Genomic DNA, 13024 nt, shown 5'->3' with positions numbered 1-13024 from the left:
TTTAATATTATAAACTTTGCTTTAATTAAATTAAAAAATAATTAAACTCAAATTATTTTTCTAATTTAATTCTAACAACGTAATAAATCTTAAATTTATTTCAATTTCCTATAAACTTCTTTTATATTTTAATTTTTAATTTTGTTTATTTAATTTTGTTCATTGCTTTTAATTTTCATCAAGAACTATATGAATTTAAATTCGTATGTAAAAATCCGTATGTAACGCTCACTTTACATATGGATCTGGATCCGTATGTAAAAATCAATATGTAACACTAACTTTACATGGATCTGGATTTGTATGTAAAAATCCGTATGTAATACTCACTTTACATATGGATCTAGATCTTTATGTAAAAATCGGTATGTAACATTTACTTTCCATACGGATCTGGATCCGTATGTAATGGTCACTTTACATACGAATCTGGATCCGTATGTAACGCTTACTTTACATACGCATCCAAATTCGTATGTAACGCTCAGTTTACATACGAATATGGATCTGTATGTAAAAATTCATATGTAACGCTCTCACTTTACATACGGATTTGAATCCATATGTAATAATCGCTTTGTAAATAACAAATTTATTGTAGTGTGGCTGGTTCTTGGTTATTGGATATGGGTTGTCACTCAATTGCTTGATCAAGTTCAACTTTCGACTTCTAGGTTCAGGATTGCTCTCAGGTGGGTGTGTGTATCTGCAAGAGGTTCCGATGATAAAGTTGGAATCAGTTTATTCAATTATTAGATAAAATCACTATACTTACTTGTTGAGCATATCACTTATTTATAGTGTTCGTTGCTGGACTTTGACTTGATTGAGCTTTTACTTTTCACACATTGCAGTTATTAAATATATTTTAAGTATTTTGGGCTTATTTATTGAACTTTTATACAATGTTCTCCTATTCTATTATTTATTTATATTATTTTAACTTTTAAAATACTAATGATCTCGACCTTTCAGTCTCTCGACCTAGTCAATACTATTTTTAATATTTATTTCATAGAATAAATAAGTAATTAGTTAGAATTAGAAAGAAAATACAATAAAATTTGCACTACATAATAAGAAAATATATTATTTCGTAACTTTTTAATATGATAATAAGATGCTTAACATCAAATCTTTCATTTAAAAAAAACTTTCTTTAATATATAATTATATAAGAAATATTTTTATATGCCATTGTATTAAAAAATATACCATATTTTTTCATATATCTTTTAATTAAAAAATTTATCTTTTAAAAATAAAAATAATTTATTTAATCAAATAAATAATTAAATATTTTTATGTTTTGAAATAGTTAAATAATTTTCTTAAAAAATAAAAGCTACATAATTTTTTAAAATATTCTTTATATAATTATATATGTATTTTCAAATATTATTATTATTATTTAATTTATTATTGATAAAAATTATAAAATTATATATATTTTAATGTGATAAAATGTTAATATGCATCACATGCGCCAATGGCATATGCTTTTACTAGTATTATAAAATATTTTTATAAAATTTAAAATATTAATTTAATACTTTGGATTAATATAAATATGTATTAGAGTTGTATCGGATTCATTAATATCATATTAAAATCAAAATAAATGTATAATACGCAGTCAAGTCAGTGTCAGTGTCGGCTGCTTCTTCATGCATTTCCATAGGTTCACGGCATTCCATAAATTTTGTAATTCTAAAAGTGTCCTTTGTAAAAGGTTGGAAATATTTTTATATTTTTTAATTATATTTAAAAAAAAATTAAATTTAGAATTAGTTTTTATATTATGTAATTTGAAATGCAATTAATTTTTCAAAAAATATATTAAGAACTAGAAGTTAATACAGATAAATAAATAATTTTATATTATTTAATATGGAATTTATTTATAAAACTACAATTTAGGTTACCTATAGAAGTTTTTTCTGAATCTAAACAAACATTCTAAATTGTATAATCTGAAATATAAAAAATAAATTTTAAATTTTATAATTTAAAATGTTGCTAAAATATGAAAAAAAAGAGTACAGCGAAACCAGTGCATTATGATATGAGTGAAATATATCTAAAAAAAATTAACCTTTTCTACCACACAATTATAAATACACCATAAAATACTCTCAAACTCTGCGTACAATCACAAAAAATCCTTCAACGAATGAAAATCGCATTCTAAAAGTGCCTTTCATATGCTTAGAAACAAGGAGAGAGTAATCTAAACACCTATAATTTTTTTTCTGAATTTATCCACATAATCAACTGATCAAACTTACTGTAATGTTATTATTTTTAACTTATTTATGATTTTTTATTATTATATTTTATTTATAGGTTTGATTAACAATCATGATAAGAAATAATTAAAATTATTCAAATATATTTTCCAAAACATGTTAATTATATTATAAAATAAAATATTAAATATATTTGTAATAAAAATAAAAATATAATATATATTTATTGTAACATAAAAATATTATAAAAAAAATATTATATTAAAAAAATGATATCCAGTATCGATGATAATGTATAATATATAATCGATTATATAATTTTATAACATAATAATGAACTATTATGTATAACTTATAAAATTTTACATAATGAATTATTATGTATAACTTATAAAATTATATAATCAATTATAATAATATAATATAATAATAAAATAAATAATAATAATACAATTATATTTATATATTTATAATGATAAAAATATTATAATATAAATATTAAAATAATAATAATATGTAAAATTAATTCGATTAACATCGTTAATTAGAATCCCATTACAAAATTATTGTTACAAATGTTTTTCTCTATTATTTTTTAAATCAAATGAATAGTTTTATATTGAAAACTCTAAATATAGATAACTTACAAAAATGATTAAATTATAATGCCTTATTTTGATTGTTTAACAAATTCTTTCTATTTATATGCACGTGTCATTCTCACTGTATTCAAGCAGTTATATATGGATAAGTTTTAATAGCATATAATGTTAAAACTAGAACATTAAAATGACTATGATAAACTAGAACAAATAAAAAGACAAACGGTTAACCACACGTGATTAATTTTAAACATTTATTAACTTAAAATGGATCCAAAACACAGCACGATCACTCGTTTACATTTCTATAAAATTCCAAAAGTGAATGGATTTGTTTACATTAGAATAAATTTGTCAACAACTATTTTAACATTAATATTTTGACAATTCATAATATAAAACATGATTTTTACAATTAATTCTATAAATATTTTAATTATTATTTTTTATGTGATCAAAGAAAGAGAATTAATAAGGAATTTTCTGGTGCAATATTTTTCTTGCATAGATTTACTTGTGTTATATTTTTATGCTTATATAAGTCAACATTCAGAGTGCAGATATTGAAGTGTTCTCAGGTATTCTGCTTCTCTTGTAGTTCTTCCTTCTTTTATTGAGACAGAGTCTTGAAAACCATTCCCTGTGTATCACAGAAAGTTCTCTCAGACACCTCCCCAAAGAAACAGAACCTCATACATTGCGAAAGCAATGGATTCTCAACCCCCACAACCAATTGAGTGTCACTTTTCTTTCATTTCCAACTCTTGGCCATATGAACCTCATGATAGACACAACAAGGTTATTTGCCAGGCATGGTGTTAATATGTTTTTGGCTTTCCAAAAGGCCATAGACATTGACTTCAGCTTTGGATGCCATATCAGAACCCAACTGGTTCCTTTCCCTGCAGCCAAAGTAGGTCTCCCCGAAGGGGTTGAAAACATGAAAGGTGGCACTTCCCTAAAAATATTGCGTCATTCCTTCATGGAATATCAATACTCAGAAGTCAGATTGAGCTTTTGTTTCATGATATGCATCCATCTTGCATAGTGAGATATGTTTTATCCTTGGACAATGGAATCTGCAGAAAAACTGGGTATTCCAAGAATCTTCTTTTACAGCTCAAGCTACTTATCTGAGTGTGCTGCTCATTCTATCCGGAGGCATAGGCCTCAAAAGAGATTAGTGTCCGATACCGACAAGTTTACAATTCTTGATTTTCCTCAAAGAATAGAGATGACCCGTCTGCAGCTAGCAAACTGGAAAAGGGTTCGTAAGGATGTCCCGCACTATTTAGTGGAAATGTTTGAATGAGAGTGCATAAGCTATGAAGCACTCTATAATAGTTTTCATGAACTTGAAAGTGAGTATGAGCAATTTCATGAGAGAACAATGGGGATCAAATCTTGGAATATTGGACCAGTTTCAGCCTGGGTTAACAAGGATGATGGAGAAAAGGTGAAGAGGGAACACAGGGAGGACCTTCCAGAAGAACCAGAGTGGCTAACCTAGCTTAACACTAAGGGAATATGCAATTTATGTAAATTTTGGAAGCCTCACTCGGCTCCCTCATGCTCAACTTGTTGAACTGGCTTATGGGCTTCAACATTCTGGTCATAGTTTCATCTGGGTCATGAGGAAAAGGGATGAAAGTGAGAATGAAGACAGTTTCCTGCAAGAGTTTGAGAGTTTGAGGATAATATGAAAGAAAGCAAGAAGGGTTTTATCGTATGGAACTGGGCACCCCAACAGCTGATATTGAATCACCTTGCCATAGGAGGCTTTGTGATTCACTGTGGTTGGAACTCCATTCTTGAAAGCTTGAATGCTGGATTGCCAATCATCACATGGCGTATGTTTGAAGAGCAATTTTTTAATGAGAGGTTGCTAGTTGATGTGTTGAAGATTGGAGTTCCAGTGGGAGCTAAAGAAAACAAGTTTTGGGCATTCAGTGGCAAGGTTGATGTGGCGGGAAGGGAGGAGATTGCCAATGCGGTGGTACAGTTGATGGAGAAAGAAGAAAGTAGAGAATTGAGGAGAAGAGCAAGAAAACTCAGTGACGCTTCCAAAAAGACTATAGAGAAGGGCGGAGACTCTTACAACAACTTGATTCATTTGATAGATGAACTTAAATCGTTGAAGTCATTAAAGGCACTTGCAAAAGCAAGTTAGATAATTGAAATGGAGAAGCAATCTAGTGGTTCTAGGAGGTGCATGTGGTGAAGCCTTTTAATAAGATGTGCTAAATAAACTACTGATTTGCATGGCTTCTTGCATGCATGACACTCTTCTTCTCACCAAAACAGTAGGTCTATTTCCTTCCTTTGAAATCTGGAACAAACTCAACATTTATAATGTTTCTCATTCAAAAACCAAAATTAAGAAGCTCAAAATCTAACTCCAGAGGGCACTTCAGAGGGGAGAGGGCTATCACTACCTATCTTTTTTATATCAACAAGATTTTTGATACTTTTCTACCATTGATTTTTCAATATCTCCACATGATCATATTGAAGTTATATTAGATGGTTTACTTGAAGGCTACGATGTTTTTGTTATGTTTGTTTTTTCTTATACCGATTCTTACTTCATTGAAGACATTGAAGACATTGAGGCGTTGATTCTTTCTCAAGGAGTAAATGTTTGACAAACATAGAACTATTGATTTTAATTCTCTTGGGGCTAATCTTATAACCAGTCTTTGGCCTTCAAATACCAAACTTCGCTCCACTGGTTTCTCCAACAGAGTCAATCGTTCTTTTTACAACTCTTCTACAACTAAGAACAACATGTTTGTATGTTCAAAAGAAAAGTTAAAGACCTTATTGGAACTCCATAAATTCTTGGCAAAGTCAGAAAATAAAGTGTTAAATATGTGGTAAATTGTTACATTCTTCTCTTAACTAACTATTCACATTGATATGATACTGATAACCAAACTTCTATTTATGCAAATTCATCTCAGTTCTCAACTACGCCTGATTCTATATCTTCTTTGCTTGGGACACCATCCACTATTTAAGATCATTTGTGTTATCCTGACCATGATGTATCTCATTACATTACTCATGACAACAACAACTTTTCTTCCAAGCACCCTAATACCTATAGGAGGTGCATGTGGTGATTTTCTGAAGCCTTTTAATAAGATGTGTTGTACAAACTTAATTTTTTTTATTTCCAACATTGAAGTAGAATAGAGCGTATGAGTGTGGTCTAGTAAGTTATCATAATTTAGATATGCATTTTTTTGATTTTGGTGTGAAACTTCATCCAAAATGAACTCTCTGGTGGACGCATTATTTGAAATTATAAATTTGTTAATTTGTTATATTTTTTAAAATTAAAGTTATCATTATTATTTGGTTGAAAATGAAAAGGAATTAATAAAATTAAAAAAAAATTGATAGTTTTAATTTTGGATGCATTAAAAAATAAATGTATTGATTGTAAAAAAAATATAGAAATATTTGTAATGTTTAAAAAACTTAGAAATATAATCATTGAAGAAAGATGGAGAAATGAAAAGTGAGAATTCGTTGTAAGTAAGTTTCATATGAGAACACATGATTTGTATTTATAATTGCATGCATGAGTCAATCTTTAAAGCAAAACAACATTCTATCACTTACCTTGTCCTCCAGTTGATACCCTAACACATTTGTCAATGAAGTTACAAACAAAACTTGTCACATGATCAAATTCCATCAAAGCTATGTTGATGTAATAAGAAGTTGTGTGGTAATGTCGATAGTTCTTTCAAACGTGTTAGTGGGATAAAGTCAAAGGCTGACATGTCTGTAAAGCAACCCTGAGCAATAAAGTCGTGACATGGTCACATCCCATTCAATCACTCTTCACAATTTATCTTAGTATAATGAAAAAAAAAATATAGGAATGTATTCATATTCTTAAAAAAATACACTAAAAATAAATGAACATCTTTAAAAAAAAAATTCCAACATCTTCATGATTGAATCCCTTTTTCTTACGGTTGAAGAATAAGTTGTTATCCACAAACTATATTCAATTCGTGAAGTTATGAATTCTATCCCAAAGCAATCTTTCAAGCAAAACAATTTTGGATCATTTACCTTACTTATCATCTAGTGGATACCTTTTGTATTGCAACACATAAAAAATATAAAAATAAGTAAACATATAAGTTAAATATATTAAAAACAAGATAACAATGGGGTCATATCCCCCTACGATTGGGCATCATCCATGCGCAAAAAGTAAGCACTATGTATCATACCCCTAAAGCAAACTAATTTAAGGAGCCTTTTGGAGACACGATTTGGAGTTCTTAGAAATATAATTGGGTCACAAACTTTTTGACATTCAATACATAAATAAAAATGTTAAGGGAAATGAATCAACCCAACTCATGTCCCCCTACGATTAGGCATCATCCAAGCCCAAAAAGTAGGCACTACCCTTAAAAATACTAATGAAGGGACCTTTTGGAGACATGATTTGGAGTTCTTAGAAGTACAATTGGGTCACAATTTTTTTTTTCATTTAATTCATAAATAAAAATATTAAGGGAAAGGAATCAACCAAACTTATGTCCCTCTACAATTGGGCCTCATACAAGCCCAAATAGTAGGCACTATGTATGACTACCTGTAAAAAAAAACTAATTAAGGGGCTTTTTGGAGACACGATTTGGAGTTCTTAGAAGTACAATTGGGTCACAAATTTTTTTCATTAAATTCATAAATAAAAATATTAAGGGAAAGGAATCAACCCAACACAAAGGGGTCTACAAAATCCAATGGGTTTAGACATTATTGTCATTTCATACAAAGGAATCCATTGTAAAACCATTATTACAACACCTACACATTCCCATATGCACAATTAAAAATAAGTCTATGTTGAATAATGTATATTAAATATGTCAGAAATTTCTTGCTTTGACAATGGATGTCATTTTTTATCAACTATAAATATAGTTCATCATTACCTAAACCTACACAAAACATCCAATCAATTATCACATGTTTATGACTATCACAAAATGACCTAGTCAACTATCATTACTTTGGTGAATTACAATGGCCAAATAATCACTGGGGAGCTTCACTCCACCATCTTTGTCAGTCAATTAACTGCTTCAGTTTAGGATTATCAATCTATGCCCCTATTAGTTCTTAAAAACCTCATTCTATGTTTGTTTGTCCCAGAGGATGGGAAGTCATATGATGTTGATTTATGTTATTGGTGTCCAATGTATATGAATGAAATTAGGAATTCATATTGAGTTCAGATTGAAGACGATGACGACGTACAATGTGTCGTTCATTTTGGAGAAAGATATGAACTTCATGCAAGGTTTGAACTTATGACATTTATCCAGCAACATTCCAACACGTAGGAGGACATTGAAAAAAAAATAAATGACTTTTTAAGGATTAAGTGAGTGTATGTTCCTTATTGTTACCTTCTTTATCGTTTGTGCTTTTGTTTTAAAAACCATTGTTAACCCTTTTATTGATGTTCCTATTATTTCTTGTTATATTACGATTGAGTGTTGTACTTTTGTTATTGTACGGTTTTTATTTCAACAATGATCATTTTGTAAAGCATTAATTTATTACTTGAAAAAAAAATACATTGACAACAAATTCATATCCATTAAAAGAAACAAAGGAACAAGTAAACAAAATTTGGATATTAATAACCCATAGATTCTTGAGCAGAATGTCAAGCCAAAAACAACGTCTCACATTGAATATGACTCCATCAACCATCCACAATAAACCACACAAAGCACAAGACATTGTTCACCCACATTATTTCCTGCATAATCCACAAATTCTTGAGCAAAGTCTTAAGCCAAAAGCAATGTCCAAAATTGAATCTCACCCCATCAACTATCCACAATGAACCGCACAAAGCATGAGGCACTATCCACCCACGTTATTTCCTGAACAACCCATATATTCTTGAGCAGAGTGTCAAGCCAAAAGCAATGTCCCAGATTGAATCTCAGCCCATCAACCATCCACAATGAACCACACAAAGCACGAGACATTGTTCACCCATATTATTTCCTGAACAAGTTCTACATTATAAGCTATAAATATAACTACACCACATTTAACCATTCACGATATTTATGAGAATATTGCACTGTTAATTCTTGGTAAAGTCAGAAAATCCAATGTTAAATATGTGGTAAATTGGTACATTCTTCTCTTAGTTGTTGGCATTGATATGATACTGATAATCAAACTTCTATTTATGCAAATTCATCCCAATTCTCAACTACGCTTGATTTTATATCTTTTTTGCTTGGGGGCATTGTCCACTATTTAAGATCCTTTGTGTATCCTGACCATGGTGCATCTCATCATATTATTCATGAAACAACAAAAAATTTTCTTCCAAGCACCCTAATACTAGCACAAACACTATAAAACTAGGTAATGGTATAGGTATGCAAATTTCTCATGTTGGTGTTGCTACCTTTTTTTTATCCTTTTACAAAAACACTTTTTCTCTACACCAAGTTTTTCATGTCCCTCACATTACCAAGAATCTCATTGGTGTTTCCAAATTTGCTATTGATAATAATGTTTTCTTTAAATTTCATTTTAACTTTTTCAATGTTAAAAATCAGGATACAAAGGAGATAATTCTTAAAGGAATTATCTAAGATGGTATTTATGTTTTTCCAATTTTCCTTCTCCTTATATGTATGTTGTTAATAAAACTAGTCTTGATTCTTTTTTCCACCTTTGTTACAACTTTGGTTCTTCTAGAATATGGGTCTTCAAGTTCAATTGTTCCATCCGTTTTCAGTTTCTTGATATCCCACAATTTTGCCTTCTTCTTCTTACATTTCCTCCTAGCTTCTTCTAGCCTGATAGGTTGTCCCGAGTTATATTCATCCTCTTTCAAAGGCTTCCCTTGTTTGACCTTGTCTTCTTCTGTCTTTAATTCTTGATGAGGTATAACTTTCTCTTTGGCTTTGAAACCTCCATCTGCTCCTCCACTGTAGGAAAGGCTTTATCTTTTGATGCGTCCTCTTGTAAATCATCCTTTTGATAACTGCCTAATTTGAGTAATGTTTCATATTAAAATATAGGCACTTATGAGTTTTAATTGCTAAATTACATATACAATAATCCCATATTTATTAATTTATACCTTTTTACATTTTTTATGATCTTTAATTGAATAAGAGTATTTTATTCCCAAATTTGGTGTTAATTTCAGGTTTTTAGGGAAGAATGGAAGTTTGGACTAAAGAGGAATTATATAAGTTACAAAGAGAAAGTTGGACGGTCTTAGAATGCATAAAAGCGCAAAAAAAGCCAACTTTGCAACCAGGGATCTCGCTTAAGCGAGCTCATTCTCGCTTGAGTGCGAATGCTCCAATGACGTTTTAAAAAATCGATGCCTTTCTCGTTCAAGCGAGATGTAGCTCGCTCAAACGAGAATGCGTCAGGAAAATTGGGCCATTTTTATGTTTTATGAAGGAGCCCATCAACACGACGCAAGAAGTCGCCTAACCCTAACATATTAGGTTAAATAGGGGGCTAGAGGCTCACCCTTGTGTGTCAGATTGAGAGGAAAACATCATTGAGTGACTTGTAACCCAATTGAGAGAAGAGAAGATACTAGAAGATGTGTGGCTTATTATACCCTTTGGAATTGGGGATAATAAGTTCGATATATTGAGGTGATATTTAAATATGATATAATATTATGTTCTTGATTGATTATTGGTATTGTTGTTTTGTTTCTAACTCTTGATCTAGAATCTTAAATTGAATGAAAATTATTTTTATGGTTCTGACCTAAACAACAATTCTTAACATATTTGAGTGTGACTCTAAGTTGTTTTTATAAATATGCCTAAAATCGATATTTAGGAAACATTCTTAATAATTTTATATGCGAGAAATCGATATAAATGAATTTTATACGGGCATCAAATTCAATCAAAGAACTTAATATTAAAATGCTAATCAAAATACATGAGAGTGAGGAAGATGAAACCTAATCTCTATTTTTCCAACATGAATCAACTAATTTTTTGCCTATTTTCTTATTAATCATCGTCAACACAACCATTTTCAACACACTTATAATTATTCTGTTTCATATGTAGTGAGTATTGTACTTGATAATTCAACGGTTCCTTGTGGGATCGATATCCGTCCACAAGGAAAAATTATTACTTCTAGCAACGTGGTGCACTTGTCGTAAAAATTCATCACCTTTCTTGCATTATACTTATTTATATCATAAAAAATATTGACAAATACCTCATCACTTTGAGCTTTACTATGAGTTCTTGATATGATTCCAATAGCACAATTTGAATGATTCTTGACATTCTTAGGAATAATCTTGAGTTGGATATGAGATATGCATTTAAGATAGAATTGGATCAAGGTTCTATAATCAAGAACTCACCAAAACTAGTACCAAAACCCAAACTCATATGGAAGTTCCATGTATTGTCAAATTGAATCGTTTAAAATGGAAGAAAAGGCAAATGCACCGAACAAAATGATTAAGAACTGAATTACACCGAACATATAAGCTAGAAAATGAAAAAGAAGCAAAGATGAATCGGCAGAAATGAAAAGACCGAAGCAAAGCAGCAAGGAATTGAAAAGTGTCGAACAGAAAAAGCTAAGAAGCAAGCTAAGACATGAATATAACAAGAGAAGGAAGGAAGGAGAAGAGAAAGCTCATGAAGATGGAGGAATGGTTGGATGATCACGCCACTTAGAGGATGGTGACTCCAAGATGAGTGTGCAAGCCGCCACTTGAGGTAACCATGGAACTCTCAAGATAAGACTAGCGAGGAAGGCACAAAGCTCTCCAATGCTCTCTCAAAAATTGAGTATAGTTTCTCTAATCAAAATTCAAATCTCCAAAAATAAAAAGGCAGCACCTTAATTTATAGCCTAAAGGTGCTGAAATGCAAAGCTAAATAAATTCAAAATTCCCCCCAAAAACAAATGAAAGTGGCGCCAACTATAGTCATGAGGAAGGTGTGACCTTCTCTCTCACTTTGGCACCTCCCTATTACTCCTACACCTATCTACTAACGCACACCCCCCCTAAGACTCCTAACTAAAGACCTAAAGATGCTTTAACAAAAGAGGTTTCTAATGTTTCCCTCTAAGCACCTTCAAACAAAGAAATTACAAAAAAGAGAAAATAAACGTCCATTAGTTCCTAAAGCTTTGAACATGCTCCTTGTAAGCCTTTGAGGTGGGCTTTGACCTCCATGGGCGTCTTCTATTTGAGCCTCATCCTCTTCTTGCTCTTGATGATTGGCCTCCATGTCCACTTGAACTTGATCTCCACCAGTTCTTCTTTATCAACATCAACTATGATTCTAGCAGTTTTCATAAAAGGTCTGCCAAGAATCAAGGGAATCTCCTCATCTTCCTTCATGTCCATGATAACAAAATCTACATGGAATATAAACTTGTCTACTTTCACAAGAACATCTTCTACCACACCATAAGGATATTTGACGGTTTCGTCTGTTAGTTGTAATTGCATTTTGGTGGGTTTAACCTCCAAATTACCTATTTTTCTTAGAATCTCCAATGGAATCAAATTTATGCTTGCTCCTTAATTCAATTAGGCCTTACCCACAAAAAAACCACCTACAGATACAGGAAGATTAAAACTCCTTGGATCCTTGAATTTTTTGGACAAGCGTTTTTGGATCATGCCACCGCATCTAACTTCCAGCTCTAAACATGTTTTCCTTCTAACTTCTTCATATGATGACTTTTGCTCCGGCATTCCTGCAAAATAATTTTTTAGGGAGCAATTTATTGAAAAAAAATCTTGCCTTCTCTTTTTTTGAAAGGAACATGAGGACATGATAAATCTTTTTTTAGAACACCTCTCTCCTCATCTTCACTCCTTTTTTTATTTTTTTTCTCCTCTTCTCTTTTCTCTTTTCTCTCCTCTCTCTTTCTCATTCCTTTCCCTCCCAGTCTCATTTTTTTCTTCCTCAGCTCTTACAATCTCACCATCATCCTCTCCTATTATTTTACCATGCTCAGCGAGAATTTTTTTGCAATGCTCTTTGGGGTTGGTCTTGGTGTTGGCTGAAAATTGGTCACTTTGCCCTTCTGCTATTTGTTGGCAATTTGTCCCACCAAAGTTTCTATATTTCTGAT

General features: G+C 31.0%; 1 protein-coding gene and 1 pseudogene across 1 annotated transcript; one reads left to right on the top strand and one right to left on the bottom strand.

Annotated features, from left to right (window-relative positions):
- The first annotated feature begins 337 nt into the window (after nt 1–337).
- LOC137824527 (soyasapogenol B glucuronide galactosyltransferase-like) lies at nt 338–5021 on the top strand (annotated as a pseudogene).
- A 7101-nt stretch (nt 5022–12122) lies between these two features.
- Nucleotides 12123–12641, bottom strand: LOC137824526 (uncharacterized). Its single transcript, XM_068630193.1, has 2 exons — nt 12485–12641; nt 12123–12373 (listed from the first exon to the last, which is right to left on the bottom strand). Exons 1-2 carry the CDS (start codon nt 12639–12641, stop codon nt 12123–12125), a joined length of 408 nt encoding a protein of 135 aa, XP_068486294.1.
- Nucleotides 12642–13024: the final 383 nt, after the last annotated feature.

Source organism: Phaseolus vulgaris, chromosome 8, assembly GCF_000499845.2.
Source record: "Phaseolus vulgaris cultivar G19833 chromosome 8, P. vulgaris v2.0, whole genome shotgun sequence".
NCBI classification, from domain to species: domain Eukaryota; kingdom Viridiplantae; phylum Streptophyta; class Magnoliopsida; order Fabales; family Fabaceae; genus Phaseolus; species Phaseolus vulgaris.
Note: the sequence above shows the minus strand (reverse complement) of the source record. Positions and strands in the feature narration are given on the sequence as shown.